Source organism: Neodiprion fabricii, chromosome 2, assembly GCF_021155785.1.
Source record: "Neodiprion fabricii isolate iyNeoFabr1 chromosome 2, iyNeoFabr1.1, whole genome shotgun sequence".
Classification (NCBI taxonomy): domain Eukaryota; kingdom Metazoa; phylum Arthropoda; class Insecta; order Hymenoptera; family Diprionidae; genus Neodiprion; species Neodiprion fabricii.
This window is the reverse complement of record NC_060240.1, coordinates 30800788-30822477: the sequence shown is the minus strand read 5'-3', so window position 1 is coordinate 30822477 and position 21690 is coordinate 30800788. Positions and strand designations below refer to the sequence as shown.

At 43.5% G+C, this 21690-nt stretch overlaps 2 protein-coding genes across 6 annotated transcripts in view; one reads left to right on the top strand and one right to left on the bottom strand.

The window, feature by feature from the left end:
- The window catches only part of LOC124176603 (tensin-1), a 99800-nt gene that overhangs the window by 22127 nt on the left and 55983 nt on the right, over positions 1–21690 (top strand). For 4 of the 5 annotated variants that reach the window (XM_046558112.1, XM_046558111.1, XM_046558113.1 and 1 more), the window contains exons 2-3: positions 12152–12260; positions 12607–12644. In XM_046558112.1, coding sequence (XP_046414068.1) covers positions 12152–12260; positions 12607–12644 — 147 coding nt within the window. Of the gene's footprint in view, positions 1–12151; positions 12261–12606; positions 12645–18084; positions 18613–21690 lie in introns of those variants that run through there. The other variant, XM_046558117.1, reaches the window with a different exon arrangement.
- LOC124176606 (putative sodium-dependent multivitamin transporter) lies at positions 2082–4902 on the bottom strand. The gene is made up of 7 exons (XM_046558126.1): positions 4749–4902; positions 4545–4673; positions 4089–4310; positions 3669–4012; positions 3456–3575; positions 2720–3391; positions 2082–2611 (listed from the first exon to the last, which is right to left on the bottom strand). Exons 1-7 carry the CDS (start codon positions 4749–4751, stop codon positions 2338–2340), a joined length of 1764 nt encoding a protein of 587 aa, XP_046414082.1. The 5' UTR covers positions 4752–4902; the 3' UTR covers positions 2082–2337.

The following is a 21690-nucleotide window of genomic DNA, read 5'->3' as shown; positions in this document are numbered from 1 at the left end:
TTACACGTTTGAAAGCGTAATCTCAATCGTCATAATGTGGAATTTTTAACCGGGTCGACTTCCATATCATGCACGTTATAACTTATTCCGTGATCGAGGGACTTCACACTCTATTCTCATCTTCAACTGTCGGGTGAAATTCAGGTCACAGCGAATTGCTCAAGTTCAAGAAACTCGGGACCAAATCATAAAGCGTGGAGGAACTCGCCAAGTACCGCTCACTAAGCAAGCTCAGATCATTACGAACGTATTAGCAAACCCAACACGGAGTATGGAAGGCGGGAACCTGTTTAATATTAATAGATGTTAACGAGTCCCATATGGATCTGGGGTAGGTAGCCATTGTCGATGCATGCAAATACGACGCGAACCGCGAAGAGGGCCATAATTTACTCGGAAGGTCAGCCGCGATCGGTCGTATGAAATAAGCTCGGTACCATGAACAGATTAATTTAGAAACTTGGTCCCCTGATAAATTCTACAATTACCTTCGACGCTTGTTCTAGACCATGCATTGTTCATAAGCCACTTGGGAAACTTCGCCGTTTCGGTGATTAAATTATTTTTGCAGAGGAGTAAAAATCGCTACCACGTATACACGTATCGATTGAAATCAAAAAAGGTCGGTATCTACCAAAGAGATTTATCGCTGATACCCAATCTCCCGGTGTCTGATAGTCGGCGGAGGAGAATTAGGCTTAGTAATCGTCTGTTGACAAAATGAGAGCTCGAGCTGCTGGTGTATGGTTCGACTGTTTAATTTCCGATGTCATTAATTGTAGCTTCGAGTCATGGCACGAGCTGTAAAATTCCACAGAAGTTCTTTTCCTTTAACAAATCCGTGATTACAGATATATATTAGAGTTCAAATGCGTATATTGGTTTTAAACGCGAATTGGATTTTGAAAACGTCCATCGACTGAACTACGCACAGGAAAAATAATAAGAACACTTAAGATTCTATTCGAGAATTCACATAATGCGGTCCAAAAGTAATACCAGATTGGCTGTCTGGATGAGGAGCTTAGAAATTCCTGAAATCATGATGCTATTAGGTAACCATCATTATGTCATGGAAAAAAATATTCCGAAGGCCGTGAAATCAAGTATGGAAATCGTTTTTTTTCGCAAGTGGTTTCAAACGGTCAATTCACCGATCGCTTATACCGGTACTTCTGTTCACTCAATATCTGCGCGCAACGCACGTTCAATGTACCGAACAATCGGCCTTTAGTTATTCAACGATCGATTCGAACTGCCACAGGCATCTTTGAACCTCTTCAAGACCACGATATTTCTCGGGATACCTAACCTAAAGTCATCAGTACTCAGTCCACACTCCGGATCAAATCTCGTATCTCAGTTCGGTAACAATTCATAGTTGTGTATTATTGGTAACAATAAATGCTCTTTGCGTAGTGATACAAGTTGCCTTTAGGGCTGGAATCAGGACGTATTGTTTGATCCGGTAAATAAACAGAAGGCATTTTTATTCATCGAGTCATTTGCCTTCTCCCGACTGTGATCGGCTTTCTGAGACTTCATTGATGTTTGTAAATACATGGTTTGTTCATGTAAATACACAGGCTTAACTGCGAGATGTGAATGTTCGGTATTGCACTGACGATGGTTCAACAGTGGCATGGACAATGATAAATTTCACGCTAATTATGGACGCTACTCTCTTGATTACGGTAATGTACTGCACATAAATTGATTGAAGATAAAAAAAAAATTAAAAAACTGCCTACGGAGAAATTGATCATCATAACACAATTAATGTGAATAATAGGCTCTTAACGAGTGTTTGTAGACATAACTTCGACTCCAAAATAAAATGACGTGACCATTAGTCTTGAAGATTGTCGGTAGGATAACTATTTTTCATCTTTTCTCCTCGAATAATTATGGACAAGGAGCCTGATCAATTATGCTCAACTTGAGCTGGAACCCTAATAAGAATTCGTAAAATAATAAAGGTGCAGTCCTCGTTCAAATTGTAGTTTTTTCTAACGAATTTGGATTTTCGTAAAAGATAACAAAAGTAGTCCTTGAAATTTTACTTTTATCTGTACATTTGTGACTTTTTTTATTTGGCTTTTATTGTATATCAATTATTCAACTCGCGTGGTACATGTACACGTTTACATGGTTAAATTCATTTAATTGCGTTGGCTACGTACTTTACGTTTAACGTTCAAATCAAGTAGCGATTATTCATTTTTTCTAAACAGTCTGAAATACTTATTCAGTATCATTTGGTTCTCTTTTACCACGTAGCTGTTGTATCGACAATAGAAAACTCTGACAAATGTATTCCCTACCCGTAGCGATCAATTACGACGGAATTCGTATGTCCCTTTTATGTTCATGAATCGTTGAAATTTGAATGTTTGATGTTTTCGATACGTTGACTCGCCTTCGCCGTACTCTCTTTGCTATCAGAGGCGTGAAGAGGTCTGGGTCTATCTCTCGGGGAGTGTTCTTGGAGAGCAAACCTATTAGGTTGCTAACTGCGAGACCAATGACCATGGACACGATGAAGCCCATGGGTGCGTACCACATGTAGGAAATTCGGTAAAGATAAAAGTATGACGAATCCCCGAGTGGCCTATGGAAAGTAAATGCACATGGTCACCAGTTTCATCAACATGAAAATAAAATTTTAGCGCATATGCGAACTGCGCCGAGCAATCATATAAAGCTATCGGAAACATACATTTGTCTGATACTTGTCACAATCTGCGTTGGTAGAGTCACATTGTTGCAGCCGACGGTAGAGACCGACAATGGGATGTTGGAAGGTCTGGGATATCCAAAAGCAATCCAACTCACTAAAGCCAAACCGAACAATGTTCCCGTGACGGCTCCTTTCTCCTCTGCAGACTCGAAGAACATCCCGAGGGTGAAAATGGCAAGCAATGGTCCATAGACTATTCCAGCAATGCTGTAAGTCGCCTGGACCAAGCTGCCAAAGCGTTTCGAAAGATATGACAGCAGGATGCATATTACTCCTACGGCAACGGCCAGAAACTTTCCAAAGAGGATAGCCCGCTTTTCTGGAAACTGAAAACCTAGTTTATCGTACACCGGTTTTACATAGTCCTCCAGGGCAACCGCAGTCAGAGCATTTATGATCGCAGACACAGTGCTCAAGCTCGCACTGAATATTCCAGCGATGAAGAGACCGGCCAGTCCGGGTATGTTGGCGGTCGTCATTACCACGAAGTAGGGCATCAGCATGTCGTTCGCAGAAATCTCCCCCGATGCCACGGGGTCGCAGTCAACGAAGAAGGCGTACATGACCAGGCCAGCAAAACTCGCCAGCAGCCCCAGACAAAGGGCGAGCGGCCAACTGCCGATCGCGGCTATCTGAGCACTCCTCAGGGTCCTGAAAGAATATTAGAAGACGATATTTTCACCGCCGTTTTTCGACGTCGATCCTCCCCTCTTACTTGGCGGTGAGAAATCGTTGTACTTGGACTTGGGTCACGCCGTTTGCCGCCAAGGATAGAATGAGCGTCCCGATGGTCAAATTCCACCAGGTATGGCGCATCGTTGGATCAAGAGAAAAACTGCAATTTTCGAAGTATTATAAGTAGACAGTTATTATCAGCGACCAGACGGCCTAATTCTGGTGTGAGGAACGAATCGTTGTGTTTACTCACTTATCGAACTCTATGCGGCCTCCGTCAACTGCCAACTGCCAAATTCTCCCGACGCCACCCTCAATATTAATTATCCCTAATATAATGACTATGATAGCGGCACCGAACATGAAGATGCCCTGAAAGACAGCCGTCATAAGTACCGCTTTGATACCACCGATTGTCGAGTAGAAAGTACAGATGATGCCAATGAGGAGTATGCTAAGGTCAGTTGAAAATCCAGTCGTAGCCTCCAAAGCTAGAGCTGGAGCGTAGAGAACGATCCCGGTGTATAAAAGCATGTGCGAAGCGCTCATGATGCTCGTGAGAAGTCTTGCAGTGAAACCGAATCTCATCTCCAGATACTGCAAGATGTTTTAAGAACGTAATTTTGCGGTACCTGCTGCAGAACGAGCATGAATCTCAAAGTCAAACCGTTACCTCGAAGGTGCTCATTTTTTGGAACTTGAAGAACACTGGAAGATACAAGTAGCTCACGAACGGGGTGGCCAGACCCTGTGCAAGGTACAGTGCCGCGATTTGGGAACCGTAAGCATAATTTTCAGCGCTCGTTCCGAGTAGAGTAATAGCCGACATGTATGACACCATCAAAGCAAATGCCAGCACTCCCGCATTTATCGTTCGATCGGCCGAAAAGTATTCCTGTTGACGCGTCATGGATAAAAAACAATCGCGTCGAGCCCATGGACGCGAAGATATGTAAGCAGAGCGAAGACTGAACTTCACGATTCAATTAGACCATTCGATTTTTCAGAAAATTGCCCTAATATGGGTTGAACATGCAACTGTTCACGAAATTCACAACTCAACGGCCATCACGGTATCTTCCATGGCAATACCCATTTTGCTCGTTTGGTTTACAAAAAGCTGAGTTACCTGTACAGTTTTCTGTCGGCCACCGGTAAATCTGAAGTAAACTCCGATACTGGAACTGATCGCAAGTATTATACCGATCACAGCGTAGTCAGCCCATCCCAAGATCTCCTTAGTATACTTGCCGGTGACCTTAAGGGAATGAAGCGTCGTGACAATGATCGAGTGGATCAAATCCGCAAACAATTAGAAAAATATGGCACTCACCATTTTTCAACGTCCCACTGTTTCTATAGACTTCCAACACCTCGCACTCGCTTCGTGAAATCCTACTCGTCTATCTCCAAGCTCCTCCCGTTTTCGACTGTTACTAATTTGACACCAATCAACTGATTGACTTATTGAATTGATATCGAACGCTAATTTGGGGTTACGAATCCCACCTGTCGGCTGCATAATTAAAGTCTAGATGGCAGCCACACGTATTCAGAACATGTTTTCAACAGTGACTGTTACGTTTCATCGCGCTTTTGTTGCAACAGTGTGTTTACTTATGAAACATAATACCAAATAAGATGAGTGATATTTACTTGATTATTCGGCTATTATAACTGCTATTTTTCTCTACTTTTCTTAATCGTCTGTTATTCCAGCTCAAGGATACTCCAGGTGAAACCGTGACCAATTTCCCGTCTTGCCTGCTCAGTCAAACAGTCCCTTACAGCTCGTGAGATCAACATAGCCATTCAATTACTTGATATGGGTTACAGAACCTTAGCTAAAACCGAACAAACAAGAAGCAAAAAGCAGAAGAGAAATGTAGGATTTAGTTTTGGTAGGTGTTCCGTTGACCGGTTAATTGGCATCCATCGGTAGCTCTGCAAATCGAGTATCTGCTCCCAATACACGATTATTGTGCCGAGTAAAGAGCCTCTATTTATTCACCGAACGCCTGAGGTTTCCGAAGCAAGGTATATTGCTGGGTTTCGTACACAACACGACTCCTCGGGGCTTGCTTGGGTTACCTGAAGTCCTCAGCCCTCAGGCCGCGTCGGATCTCATATCTCGGTTCGGTAACAACTCGAGGTTGTTGTATGTATTATTATTAAGTACCGGCCCGCTCTGCACAGTGAACATGCTGAGTTTACGGCTAAAATCGGCTTGTACGCTTTGATCCGGCAAATAAATAGGGGGGCTATTCTTATTCCTCGAGTTACCGGCTAGTGCGGCGTTCTTATGACCGATTCGCGATACCGCTGTAACATGTTCACCGGTACACAAGCCCTGTTTACGAAGATACACGGGATCGCGTCGATGTGGCGATGTCGAATGCGGGTATTGCGAGATTCAATTATATCTGCGAATGAATCCTACAAAGGCGACAAGGTATTGCATTCTTACTTATGGCATCACTCAGCTGTTGTTCATCCGGATACTCGTTGTTAACATTTTGTTGTTCGCGTCGCGGTGAGAGACCGAAGCTACAATAGGCATGATAAGATGTCAATTTATACCACGCGGAATATCTATGCAAATTATTCTTACGTCACAGTGGCTTGGCAACGTCTAAACATTTACGAAAATCGAGTATAATGTCGCTGAAAAATAACTTGTTACTTTCAGAGAACCTTGACAACTAGGTACACGTACTATAAATTTTTTCGGTCCCTTTCAACAAAAAATTAGGAGTCGTTTTTTTTTTTAATATTTATTCGGGATGCTTAATTGATTACGTATCCTGGAACTTGGAATACTGCACAGCCCGTAATCGGCATGAAGTTGAATTGAACATGAGTTAACAAGCTTTTGAAGAGAAAGTGTTCGAAAGAGAACGGGACTTGTTTTTTTTTTCCTTTATTCCTTATTTATCCGTCGGTCTAAACGCAGCTGTACTGCATAGCGATCGTAAAAGTCACCGTCCCGACTGCGCGTCCTCTTCGTTTGCGAGTTTGCAAAGTCATGAAACAAGACTTTGAAAACAGAACAAAACGTCAAGAGGGAGAAGAGGAGAAGAGGAGAAAAGGAAAATAGGAGCAGAGCTGGACCCGCGGGACAGCCGGTCTTAGATTCCGCTGTCAAGATGCCCGGGGTCACGTGATACGGCGTAGGTGAGAACACGCATTATCGTCGATAAGCCAATGAGATAGGCGTATGAATAATGTCATGATCGTATCGTGAGATGCCCCGGACAAAGAGCCGCGGTCGCAATGTTGGTATTTTTAGGACGCGGTTTGTACCGCTCGAAAGACGCTCTGCGTTACCATTGTACACAAGATACTATCTGTTCCTCCCCCAGTTCTAATTGGCCTATTTATCACATGAATTAAACAAGATATTACGCGTTTCACGGTTGAAACAGAATGTTCCGCAAAAATAAAAACGAGCGATTTGTTTACTTGATGACTTAAATTGCGCTGGAATCTCAGGCTGTAACTTTTCTGTCTCAGGTGGAAAGAAAGTTGAAACTAAAGACGTCTGACTTTTTGAAATCGAATGTGAAAAGAGATCACTCATTTGAATGAAGAATTTGATCGATCGTACGTTACTTTTCCCAACTTTCTTTCCTTTGAAAGGTGCCACTTTGGAATACCGGGTTATTATGGGTACTTATCTGTCGGTGGTCCAACGTGTTCGGTGTGGGCGCGCATTCTGTATCGTAATAACGGAAAACGGAAAACCGGGTAGGTGTGGGTAGAAGGTACACTCGTAGGTGATACCTAGACGCACGTTTAGTGCGTTCCGGGTTCGGCGTAGGGCCGAAGGAATTATTACATTTCTCGGTAAGCCATAAGTCCTCCTCCTACGGAAAGCGTGCATGTGGGCTCGTGAACTCGTGTGCAGGTCGATGTCATTCCGTTTTATGACGGTTCGTGGCATCGCGGCTGCAGCTTCGTTTGCCTTCTTGACGATTTCTTCTTCGCCTTCTTCTCCTCTCCTCGGCGACTCTTCGCGCCACAAGGTAAAAAGTTCATAAGATTTAGAGACCGCTGGTCAACGAGGGTCAACATTTTTAACCATGCTCGTAAGGCCATTGTTCATTCGCCGCTTTGGACAAATTCTCTCTTCTACCTTCTTCTCGTCGTTTGTTCGATCGTGCAATTTATTTCTTGGCATGAATAATTGGACCAAAGTCTCTGTGAAGGCTGCACCGTTTGGTTTGATGGGAATAAAGGGATCTGGAATCGATTCAAGGTGGTGACGATTTACTTATCGTCAACCCTCACCGGACATAGAGTAGAAACAAAAACATTTGAATACCATATGACTGTACGAGCGCATGACAAATGACCCGCTCCACGACCGTACAGAAGAGGAGGCGAAGGTTCAGCTGTCCTCTGGTATGGTCTTGAGTGAAATAAATAAGGACAGAGAGGATAGAGAGAGAGAGAGAGGAAAATATTAAGAAATGAAGAGAGAAAAAAGTAAAGAAGAAAAAAGCAAGCTCGACGGTTATCTTGAAATGCACGTCGCCCCGTAGACGCGCGTTTCAAGTGACTTTGAATGATCGCCAGGCGCTCCTAAAACGCAACTGTGTTCACACGTGAGTCACACTCTGCTGAGTATAAGGCAGAGGGCATGAAATGTAGCAAACGAAATCGTAAGTATATGAACCTTTATACGCACGAACGTTTAAGGTGCGTTGAACCGTTTGAAATAGTGTATTTCCTTAATTAAGTAAGAGGTGCAGCATTCATCTCCAAACTACGTAACGGGCTTGCCTCGCCTGAACTCGAAACGATTCACCGTCGATGTGAAATTTCTTAAAGAAGGGGTAAAATATAAAGAAGATAAGGATTTCTTCCAGTCTGGAACGTAACGCGTAATACCTGCCGGGCGCCTACCTGCACCAGATTTTATGGAACCCTAACGAGCGGATAAAAAAGCTGGAGAGATCGATCTGATTGGTAATCCCTTTGTAAATTCGTAACAAAACAGAACGAGCAACGCGTCGAGTGTATGTACACAATGCACAAAACATGAATGCAGTGACAATTGAACAGGGTCCGACTGAGAGTAATATGTAAACTAACCGAATCGCTTCTCACTCGGAATAAATTTCCATTCAAAATTTACTCCTATGTAAGTGTATATATGTATAAACGTGATACACCCACGTGTTCGTTTCCTACGCCATCAATACACGAGACAGACACGTACTTACCGACGTCACACTGACCATACGGAAATATTTTTCAACCCACGCGTAATGGATGGAATGGATCCTCAAAAACACCGACTGGATGATTTCGTGAAGTACTTTCAACCTGTAGAAGAGACGAAACTGAAAGGTTTTCCAGTTGAAAGCTAGGTTGTACGAAAATCCATGCACCTATGATCTTTTACCACGGGCGAAAAGTCGTGCTTTTTCATCTCTGTATCACTTGCAAATCGTGCTAAACGCTAAGTAGATACATATATGTATAATACATAGGCATATACGTATATCTACTCGGGTGCGCCCCACACATCCTTACGTGGGATAAAGCTCAAAGCTCTCGAGTACGCGGGTAAGCTGCATTGATAAATACACAAGGAGAAGGCTGTGTTGAAGATTCATGGGCCAAAAACAAGAAGAAAAATGTGAAACATACACACACACACACACCCACACACACACTCAATAAAGCATCTTTCGCACTGGGCGAAAGCCTTGAGGCCTGAAATGCACGACGCTCTTCACTTATATATTGAAATCACTTGAACTCCTTGAAAAATACTACTATACGAATCGTCTCAAGCATTGATATTTATGGTTATTTATTTACCTTTATTTCTTTTGCATTTTTGTAGAGTCGTACGGAGTTAAGGAATTTGACTCTTACTCGACGAATAAATAAACGTTGTAATCTCTCAATTTCTATCAAACGATTAACGAGAATTTTCATGCGCAAAAATATCAAATCGTCGATTACAATTGGCCGAATAATTTGACCCCAAGACGATGAGACTCTGCAGTTAATTACGATTTGTAATAATCTTCCAACGTATCGGGAGCAGTTTATGTGGTAGCTTATTAATAACGAAATATTAACCAAGAGCTGACGAGAGCAGGCCTATCGCATTCTTAAGACCTCACGATGAGCTGTTAGAAAGAAATTGGGTTAATTATACTAATGTCGACGATATCTACGTGCGCTTGGCTACAACTGCAGCGGCGAACAACCGTCCAACTGTGCTTGGTAATCCGTACACAAAGACAGACGAAAATAGTCGTATATGTGCACATGATGTACACGCAAGGCAGAAACGGTTAGTTAGCTATTAAATATCTCCAGCTATATGCCCACGCGCACGCATTTCAGAATTCAAAAGAAGTACGTAGTCTTCAGCCACAGCCTTTCCCCAGTTCGTCTCTTTTCCTCACGGTTGCATCGGTTCTGGACACCAACCATCGCGTCATTCAATTGCTTAATCAAGCACGAGGGATCAGTAAGAGAGAGAGAGAGAGAGAGAAAGAGAGAGGGCAGGGGGCATAAAAATTTTAATTGTTAGACGAAAAACTATGAAATCCACCACGCGTCGTGGTATGTGCAACATCGTGGGCTCCGAAGCTTCGATTGTGATTCATCCTCCGAGCTTTGCACGTGAAGTCGGAAAAGAAGAGGCAACTAGGCGATCATGAGTGGTTCAATTCATTATTGCGGGGTCATAGACGGGGAATAGGGAATAGACGGGTACCTATCTCGAAACGAACGTGCGGCGCATGGCGGGGGTTCATTCGTTTGATTAATTACCAACTACTACTCCCATAAGATCAATTGAAATGAGTCATTCCGGGGTTCGGTGGTAAGTCGAGTGTCGTAAAAATACGTACGTTCGCGTGAATGTGGTGGAGGCACACGACGCACAGCACACAGCTATGCGCGGGCCGATATGATCTATAAGTAAAACCCATGCTGTAGCGTGAAGAAGGCTGCGGCTCGTTGAAACGAAAGATCAATTAGCTGATGGTGCTGCACTCTCGGTGCACCAGGCTCTCCGTCAAGATTTCATTTGTATTCATTCCCACCGAGATGTGTGAACGAAGGGTTTGTTGTAAATAGTTGTCCCGGGTTCGTTGACCGCAAACTCACTACCACGTCGCGATACCGCGTCCACCTCCTTCTCGTACGTATCTAGCCACCTTCACCGAAGCACAAGATCTCACTTACCTGGCCTCGGAAGACCACCGCGGCTTCCTGCACACTCACGCTGCGTCCCTTTCTTCAGCTTCCTCTCTCAGGCTCTTCTCTAACCGCGTTTTACCAAGACCAAGGCTCACCTCGGGTCACCCAGATCTTGAGGGGTATGCAACCTGAGATCGTTAGGAAGAATGCACAGCTGTCTTCAACATTTCGTGAAGAACTGCTCATGGCCGTTCATGGATGAACGAAACCGGGGTCTAGCTTTTCACGCTTCCAGAGTTACAACGATTCTCGTTTTTATTTTCAACCCGAAGCGGTAGTTCCATCACTATTTTCTAGCTGTGGCAGCTTCTTATTATTACATACGGGTAATGGCAAACTGGCCAAGATTTAAAGCGTGCTACGGTATAATGAGGTCTATTTGAAATACGGTTTCGAATCTCGGCACGTCTTTACTTGGCGGTATCGTTTCGACGCTCGGTGAGAAAGTGTGTAATGAAGCGATATTACTAATGTATCTGAAAGAACGTAATGCACAAATTAAAAAACTAGTGACATGACGAAAATTCAATCCATCTAAAAGATCAGCGAATTGTTCGAATCGCGGTTTCTTCATTTTTTAAACAGTTTACGTTTTACTCTTAGTTGCATGAATCAGTGTTCATTCTACATCTGTTCTATGATAAAGAGTGACGTCGCATTACTTCTCCATGAAAAAAGAAAAAATCCCTTCATTACTTGTGATTTCGAGAGCGAAGCATATGTCCAAATACTGCAGAAGAGGGGATATCGTTATTAGGCAATTAGTTAGTTACGGATCGACGATTCGGCGACCAAACAAGTCCGTGCCTCAGAGTAAATTTTCATGATATACCGCTTTAAATGAGAAAATGATGAAAAAATACATCGAAACGAAAACCGGCTCGTCCTTTTCAAGAATCTTGGTGTTTGATGAGAAATAAAAATAAAAATGAAAAAAGAAACACATACACGTGAGATACAAATTGTTAATTAAAATTTCAACCGCGCTTTGAAATAGCGCTGATTTTCCATCTTTCCTATGGTATGTAGAAGTAGTTTACGGTGAAATATGATTTCCTCTTTCACGTGAATCCCATCAAATCATCTCATTGCGCAAGTCGACCCAATGCCCGCTCTGTGCCGAATGCAAATCTGTGTTGGTAGCTGATCACCACTGTAAGTTACAGAGTCACCGCGTGTTTCTAGACTCTCCACACGATCTATAATGATATTCAGACCCGCATCTCAGTCCATACGTCTCTCAGCGTGCGTTTGATAAATTGCCACGCTGCATAATGACGCCGCGGGTTTGATTTGCGTCAGGTTCAGCGGCGCACGCGCACGACTTTCCCGCTCTTAGAAACAGCTGCCTAGCACAAGCTGCAAGCTCACGCAGCGCAATTACCATCCGAGGTAAACAAAGCTGCCTGTTTTTACCGGCTGAGCAAGCTGTGCTCAAAAAATTGTCGAAAGCTTCTGTCCACACGCTAACTAACATTATTTTTGTATTTTCCTATGTTCCAGAGCGAATTTGAACCGCAATGTCACGTTTTCCGTACAAAGCAGCTGCGCAAGTCGAGGCCGTGTCATCTTTGTCATCAGCCGGTTATCAAGCAGGCTTCGTGCTGCCGCGGTAAGTGTGAGTCAGCGGAGCTTGACCGTCGGTAAAAAAGTTTATCATAGATCGACAGTTGATTATACGGCTATCTCGAAGCTCGAGTAATTTTTTTCGTTTTTGCTATTTTCTTTCTTCAATCAACTTATCCGAGATTGAATTTCTCTCGACCCTTGTTGAAGGTACTTTAAATTTAACTTGATTATAATTTGAAAAAGAAAGAAACAAAGCAATCACAACAAAAAAAAATTACGGGGGAAGAAAAAATAAAGATAACTAATACCGCACCTTGCGCGCGGTTATCTCTGAATAAATAACGACGTCATTATCTTCCGTTGATTTTCTTCTCTTCTTTTTGTTCCAGTATGCAAATACACGTGTCACAAGGCTTGCGAAGACAAGGTAAGAGAGCTCGGGCCAATCCGGAGTTATTGTAATTTTAATTCCCGTGTACAGGCCGAGGCGGCGGCGTATTGCCGCCTTGTCTCAAATCTATTGAGTATCCTCGCGAGGCGATTGGTAGATGTGCAGCTTGCAAGTACGTGTAAATACATATGTTATAGACACGCACCCGACCGTACAATGAGGACAAGCCAGATAGCTCCGTTATTAAGTCTCGTCTATTATTTATTAGTGTGGTACGTATACCAAATTGGGCGAAAGTTAATACGATCCCAGGTGACGTCTGCGATTGTACAGAGAGAAAGGCGCACATGTTAGACGGAGGAGCATGCGGCTGAGGAGGGGGGGAGGAATCGAATGGTAAAAAAAAGTTTTTTCTATTCTCCTTTTTTTTTAAATTTTTTTTTTATTATTTTTTTAATTTTTTTTTTTAAGTTTTTTGTTATTGTTGCGTCACACGCATCGACGCGTGCTACCGGATTAAGCCGCACCTTTATTCGAATTCCAACGATTCTTTCTTTCGCCCAATCTTATTGTACGTACGCGTACACTTGCGACTGGCGCTGCAGCAGTCACTCTTTACTTTTACGAACCTCTCGGCGTCTCGCCTATGTGTCTCTATTTTTCTATTTCCATTTATATACATAGTTCTTTCCGTTACACGTTGTTTCGTCCGACCGTGTAACAACGGGGCGGCGCACGTTGCTTCGCATTCTAGACGTTATCACGGGCGTTACTTTGTCCTATACGCTCTGTGCAGGCATATTATAGGCATAATACATATAATTATACAGGGTATAGAGAGGCCTTCCGTACACGTTTTACGACCGATACAAGGCCTGATTCTGGAAGTATATCACACTACGTAAGGGATATTTTTAGAACGCGTTTTTTCTACCTCTCTTCTTGAATTTGCACGCCGTTCGTTCTATTTAAGATTATTTATTTACCTTACGTCCGCGTCCGTTCGAACGGATTGGAGGAATCAGTCGAGAAGAGAGAGCATCTCGAGCTTGCGGAATAAGTTTGGAAGCGGAATAGTTGCGGTAATTTACGCGCGCGTGGCACCCAACCTCAGGCTATCTATCCATACGGTCGGAATAATACATGAAACAGGTATACTAAAGAGCTCGCGGACAGATGATGTCACGAGTTCAAGGCGACATCGGCTCGTCGGACGATTTGAAAGCCTTGCTTATATCACGCTGCATCAACCGGTCCGTTGCCTTGACGTCACACACACATTAAATCGTGTTTTTCAAAAAATTTCTACCTATCCGTGTGCATTTTTTTTTTTCGCTTATATCTAGCTACATGATGAATTCCTACTGAATACGTGTACAATGCTCTTTTTGACACTATCTGCGTTCAAAGAAATAAATTTAACAATTACATCAACGTTACATTAACTGGGTCGAAAGTTCGAAGATCAATTTATGCGGAAAGTTACATGGGGGCATTGAATTTAAGGAAATATCTGGGCCAGCGGTTTCAGTTATCGATAAGCCACATATCTTAATCCCCATGTCTATGGGAAAGGTCTGGCCTGTAACAACGGTGAATAGATTATCGGTTTCATATACTGGCTCAGCCCTTGCACAACATATTTTATATCAATAGTATTGTAACTCTCTCGGGGGTTACTGACAAAAAAATACGGATCGCTGAGCGGAAAGAGGAAATGGAACAGGTGAAACTAAATTAGCAAGGCAAATGCTTTTATTCACGATACGTATTCACAGTTTCAAGTCTAAAACAAATCTGCTATTACAATAATATTAGTTGACGCAGCAGCCAATCTTATTCGTATTTTATCTATGACGTCTACTACATCATAAAGCGGCGGGGGTAAAATGGGTGGTTCACCCTTGCACAGTAGGCGAAACTAGCTGGTAACAGTGATTATTGATTGTAATGACTAAGAATGAATGTCTTCATACGCTCCTAAATTTGTCGCCAATGGTCGACGGGGTTTGATACAGTAAATTTTAGCGAGATCGTTATTCACCTTTATTCACGATGAAAAAAAATGAGATAGCATCGCGAGAAAGAAACGAAACTGGTGAAAAATTTCAAAGCAAAATGTGTTTAACAATTTTATATTCCGGATTGAAAAAAGTTTGCTGACCACATATTTTTTAATGTGCGCGATTGAGATGCAACCAAAAAGCAGAACTGTACGCTCTTGCGGTGAATTCCAGTGAAAGTGTCATTGCGATAGCTTAAACAGTTTTCGAGATAACTTCGAAACGATGAGCCAAGAGGCTGCATTCCGCGCACAGTTAACTTTGAGGTGACATTGTAGTCCCTTGGAAAATTGTTTGAATCCGAGGACGCTCAACGGATAGAACAGGTACCTATACGTTAACTTCGACAAATGTGGAAAATACAAATAAGGTTAATACACGGTAATTATTCATGGTTTCTAAAGTTTTGTACTAACGACGAAGACGTCGATACTGCAGGCAACGAAGAAGCTGATTTACTGGAACTCATTTTCCGTTATTGTTTACTGGTTAATCGCTGGTGATACCTGTATCATTTCCACAGAATTACTTCAAGGAATTGCCTTACCATAGAAATTCTATCCGTATCTTATCAAACGGTTTTAATTATCGTCGGTAAAAAAAAAAAACTGCATGTGAATGAATCTGCAGTGGTTTTGCAAATTCGAAGGAAAATCACAGGATCAACGAGTTTCCTTGAGAAAAACTTCACCTCGCCGTAACTGGTCTCCGCGTTTACAGGCGCGTTATCATGAATTATTAAACATCTCGAACCGGCCTATTTTTCGACCTCGAATTCACCTCGGTCAGACGCGAGTCGGACAACGGATTCACGGACGACGCGCGCTAATAAGAATGCGTGATCGACGGTGATCCAGATGATGACTTTTATTCTAACGGTAAATCGCCTTGTATTGCAATCGTCGAGTACTCTCTGCCCGGAGTAAAGATCGATTCCGCGAATGCACTGGGTAGCGCTTAGAGCTGGTCCGGTCAACCTCCTCGACGGCCTTCTCGTCATCCTGGCAATCCAAGGACACAACAAAGCCGGCCCCGTGTCTCGACCGGTGAGTGAACCCACGCCGTATTTATCCAGGAACGTCGAGTTGCGGACCCGTCTTGTGCTCGCTGGGCAGCGATCGCCGGTTGCAGCATCGAGATCATGCAGCAGGCTGCAGAGAAGAACCCGATCTTCTTACCGGAACCATTCCTCGATTCGATATTCCGATGACTGTTATGATTTTTACGTTCGTACGACTGTCGGAGGAAGAAAAAATTTTCTCTAACATTCTTTACCATCCTCTGCACGTCTCGAAAATTGTTTCACGATCTTCTTTGGTCGGCAAAATAAATTCTGTCATGAGTATTACCCACCGGTACGAGAATTATGTATGACCTACACAGTGGACGGAAACGTGTCTTGGAAGCTTAAAGCACCAACTATGCCTCATTCGAAAAGCAAAATATTCACGAGAAAATTGTTTCGTATTATACGAATTCGCCTGAAATATTGTTTACCAGTACTTTAAAGTGCTTCGAGAATTATTCAGACCACCTATTTCGATGCTGTTAAAGAAAATGTATAGTTACTCTCGATGGAACTTGACGCGTCAATACGTAAACTGTATCCGAATATTAACAACGAAGTAAAACCGGAAACTATTCCGGATGCTGGATAAAACCTTGAGATTACTGCCCGATTGTACTGGGTCGGCTGAAACGGACGCAAACTAAGAAGATGTAGATCTTAAACTCTGAATCTGCCACAAGGAAAATTGATCTCATTGCAGCAATCGGTGGATCTAGAACCGCCTGATTATCAGTCATGTCGGTCCGAGAGTGACGATGAAAGACAACGCGGAAGGCGCGCTGCAGGCAGGATCTAGGATCGTTGATTGACGACGTTGACGAAGAACCAGGATGTTGAAATCCACGCTGAGAGGGGTATTGAAAGGAGAAACTCAAGGTGCGTGTTGTTGCAGAAAGGAGCGTTAGTCACTTTAATGGATTTAGGGAAAATCAGATAAAAAACACACACGAGTGCGGGTTCCGTGATTCAGTCTTACGTGAAAGATACAAGGACTATTCCCGACGCCTTTTCGTAGTGTGAACATGGTCAAGGTCTCGCCTAAAGGATACGCGACCATCATTGGTATACTCGCACGTTAAGGTGACTTCACACGAGTAAATTCATGATCATGAGCAATAGAGGAAAAGGCACCAAAATATCAGACCATGATCAGCGAATTCTATTGAACAATGTTGAGTGCCATGGGGAATTCCTGGAGAGGCTGCAGCGACGACGATACCGGCTTACAGGAAAGGATGGGACCTGACACGTCCTTGTTTCCCGACATGGCAAAGCGGCAACTGGTCTCGAGCCCGTAACGTGGCGGCGAGAACCGCACATGTGCACACAGGTACGAAGGCAAAGAGTGCGCGCACAGAGTGTTCGCAGCACAGTGTTAAACCTCCGGGTCTTTGCCACTCTAGGGTGTGCTCTTACCATACCGAGGCTCCAGGACTCGCCGGCTCTGGTGTCTTCTCCTCTTCTAGCCGCCGGATTGTACAAACACTGGCCAAGAACCGGAACGACCTCTTTCACGTAACCAGGTGCAGCGTCTTGGATCTTGACTCTGGGAACCAATGCAGATGAGACCGCAATGTACCAACGGAATCACGATGCACTTTTGGAGCATTCGTAAGGGGTTTCAATACATTGTATGCCAATCTGAAGGGAGTTTATGAACACTGGGCTCTTTATATTCGGTCTGATGGCTGGAAAACATTTTCAAACTCGTCACATCTCAATGTTCTGAAAAGTAATCGATTCACATGGTTTCGAGGGCTGCGATTAATATGGCAAACGAGCCAAACATCAATTTCCAAAATGTCGGACATACGATAGTTCGAGAAACTTCCAAATTTGAAACATACGTTCCAGAAAATGTTCCGAGGCTTCTTAAGGTGCAATTCGATAGCGTGATTTAAACTTTTTTTTTTCTATTTCTGTATATTTTTCCTACTTTTACCTGTACCGGTTGTTCTCCATTTCGCGGATACGTCTAATCTTGTTGTGATTTTCGAAATAAAGTTCGCGATCGAAAGAACAGCTGATTGGTCCTTCTGTCAAGATATCCTGTCTCGCTCCGTTCTAGAATTTAATTAATACAAAAATAAAAAACAGATTTGACGAAAGTGCGTCAGCCAGCGCGCCTCTGTAAATTGATTTCTCCCGAGGCGAATTTATTCACTCAGGCATTCGAAGTCGGGGTAGCAAATCGGAACGACAAGACCAGGGTCCTCGGAGTCCCGTGATCCGGGACGGCGAGGAAGAAGTCCCGGTCGTTGGGAGCCATGGTATCTAGTTAGGGAACCCGCTCGCGGTGTGCTGACAAAGCGGGCTCCTCGGTGTTCAGTCCGTGTCGCGCGTCGAGACGCGAAGCACGTCGTGGTGGTCGTTGTTGAGTACCGAGAGTAATTCTCCGGGGCGAAACCATACACTCGAGTTTATATCCATTAAGTGATTATATCGAATTAAATTAAAAAATCACGTGCGTTACGTTGGCGGTTCTCAATCGCGCCGCGTGATTTTACCGGAACCGATTTGAAAGGGTCGCCCCGAGTCGATCGCCCCCCTTTTCTGTATCGTGCCCGAATGACAGCGTGCAATTTTTCGGTTCATTCACGGTGTCGCGAATCGGCAAAAGAATATTCAAACGCCCGCAGATCGCGCCAACGACAACCGAAAGTGCTTCGTAATCATTTTTACCATTAGCTTGTGCCTCGTGTGTGTGTGATGCCGTGATTTTATTCTATTATTTTTAAACTTGCCGAACGCGAGTATCAACTTTCGACTCACCATCGCCAGTGATATCGCATTCTACATTGCGTCGTTTTAGTTATCATGGAATACCTGAGGTGACTCGAAGATGAATGGGTACAGTGGAATTGTTTACGAGGTGAGCTGAAAATACGTTTGTTCAAATTTTTTTACCAACCATGTCAGAAGTTCACTCTTGCAAATATTTAATACAATTTACAGATTTCAAAATTCACTACCGTATCTCATACTAAATCAGCGTTACGTTCTCACGATCGTTCTCAATCTTATCTTCTTTGACTTAACGCTAAAGATATCCAACAACGAATATTGCCGAGCCGTATCGAGATTTGGAATTCGACAATTCGTGAGTTCAGTTCTTTCAAATTTTTCGAAAGTTATTTTTCCGTTAGGGTCTGTCTAAACGGATCAAGAACTTACTTGAAAAATCTTCGTCACAGATCAGTCAGTGACGATATGTCCACACAAACATCGCAAAAATATCCATATAATCAGATTTATGATTGAGGAAGATTCCAGATCGCCGATCGCAGTTTTAGTTTTGGCAACATGAATTTTTTTGCCGATTAAATTCCAAGCTTTATAAGCGATCCGAACTCCCTGTCCGATATTGTTGCGGTAGTTTGAAAAATTTACTGACTATTTACTTGCTCAATAACTATTGTCATAATTTCACTTACATGTTTTTTTTCAAACGCGCGAGTTTCTGCCCCAGATGAGGTTTGTGTACAAGGGGTACCGATAAGAACCCTTTACCCGATTAGATAACGCGTAGCATTATATGCGTGGCAGGTGTATATCGTGACAGTGCAGATAGATATATGCCTAATATATATAGACGTAGACGTGCCGACACACATTGATGTCATTCCCGTACCTCGACGTCGCCGTCCTAGTTCAGGTAAAACTAGATGTAATAGTCACGAGGCCTAGTTATCTGCAAAAAATATATCCCCACCTGGTAATTCTTCCTCTATTAATACTTCTTCCCCGCTGTACAGACATCCGAATCGATTCGGTACCGATCTTTTATCATCCGCACGAGATACGAGAGGGTATAAGAAAAAAAAAGGATATGTCGGATCGAAAAATTGAGGAAAATAAAATTGGAATACATAATCGATCGAAGCTGTAACTTCCGGCGGTAAATATTGTTTCACGCTGGTGGAAAGGTGGTAGAAACGCAAAACGAAGAAAGAAACTCAGTAAGTGAATAAACAGATGAGATATGAAAAAATGATCGGTATCGAAGAACGGTCATGACGCGTTTTCTAGGCGTAATATAAACGGCGGCATAAATTCTCGGACAGTATATAATTGCGAGAAATAAATTCCCGATGCAAATGAAGCGAAAATCAAATTCTCGCTCGCCTGCGCATCAAGATAACGAGCGACGATCCGGTCGCCTCTTCGTGTTCGCAGTCCGCACGATCCGGGTTCTCTTCTTCTGTGCGGGTGAACGAGATGGAGACGGACTTACGGCCGGATAGCCGGGGGAAAGGAAACAGAAGGAGAGAAAGGGAGGGAGTGAGAGAGGGAGAGGGAGAGGGAGAGGGAGAGGGACAGGTTTGGCGAGGAGGAGAGATCACGAATTAAAAAGTCGTCAAGGTGAGGAGCATTATTATTTTTGCCTCGAGGAAATATAATGTCGGTCGAAAAAGAGACGCCCGAGGAATTGCAGGTCCTTCTGGGAACGGTTTTTATTGCCGGGCATAGCGACCCCCGATATTTCGCACAATTTTACACACGCGATTAGACATTTCTATCGGTGTGCAGACCCGTACTGTCGTATAACCAGAAGAATCTTCTCCGATGACGCAATGAGCGGGCCTCACTTTCGTGCCGTCTGACTCGATGGGTTTTACTCCGATATGTTACGAGAACCAAACCGACTCGGCAACTTAGAACTGAATGCTAATTTCGTTACATAAACTGCGAATGCTATCGTGTTACAGCCATATGCATGCACACTCGTACAGCTCGTGCCTTCGCTCGCCTATCGCTTCTATTTCACATTTTTATTCAACCAGCTCGACGATGACGTCACGCCTACAACCGTGTTCCAGCTTGCGTTCTTTTGGCCTCTCTTCTTTCAGTGCCTTGGAAAATTTATTTTCATGCTATTATTTTGGGAGTGGAATTTTTTTAGAAATTCCAAACAGCGGTGAGGCTTGTATCAAATACAAAATAAAATATACTTATCCAAACCGAATACCCATACGTATCATCCGAGGAATCCGGCATGTTGGCATTCACGGGTTTATCGTCACTGGGATATTATAACGACGGTTGCGTATCATTTTTCGCACGCAAATTCTCCAGCCGTTCGCTGGTCGCAGGATTCGCGCAACCTTCTGATTCGATCACGGTCAGGTATAACTGTAGGGTTCAAGTTCAATCAAGATCAATCGCGAATAAATCGTATGTGCAAATCGGTCGCAATGCTCGCAACAATCCGACACGTGCGTCAAACGCAATTGCGTAACGATCGAAAAACGCCTCGTATTTTTTTAACACAGACCAGTTGACATCGGTAGATAAGAAATCAGGGGTTCGTAAAAGTTTCGCAAATTTTGTCACATTTCAAATTCTGTTTTCTGCCCTCATTGTTAGTCGAGGACGAAAATGAGTAAATTAACGTGTCTACTCGAGGGATTTAACGTTCGTATTCATCGGTAGTTCGAGTAATAAATTCGACGGACGCGATACTCGAACGTCGTAGAAACGAGCTGGTGAAGAATGAAATGAATGTTTGAAGAAAAAATGAGACGACAAATGGTGAAAGGGAAGTGTGAGAAGATCATGATTTACAGACGCCGGCCGAGACAAGGTTCCGACTCGAGGGCGGGATGCGTTTGTGAGCACAGATTCATAGGTGGAGTGCAAACGTGTATACGAGGTGGTACAACTCGCAGGTACGAAGGAACCCCGCGATGTCGTCAAAAGGATACGTCCTGTGTGTTTGACGAAAAGAACAGAACGCGCTTGCCAAAGTCAAATAAAGGCGCGGTCCGCATTGCCTCTTACGTACAGCTCGAAAGCACATGCATCGCAAGGTTCGTACGAGAAAAGTACGAACGTGAGCCCTGCGCTCCTATACGGCGTGTGAACTTGGCTTAAGAATAAACAGGCACTCGTAAGCGTGCACACAACGGCAGAAAGTCTGTGCAGGTATTTGCTTACGCATATATGCGCA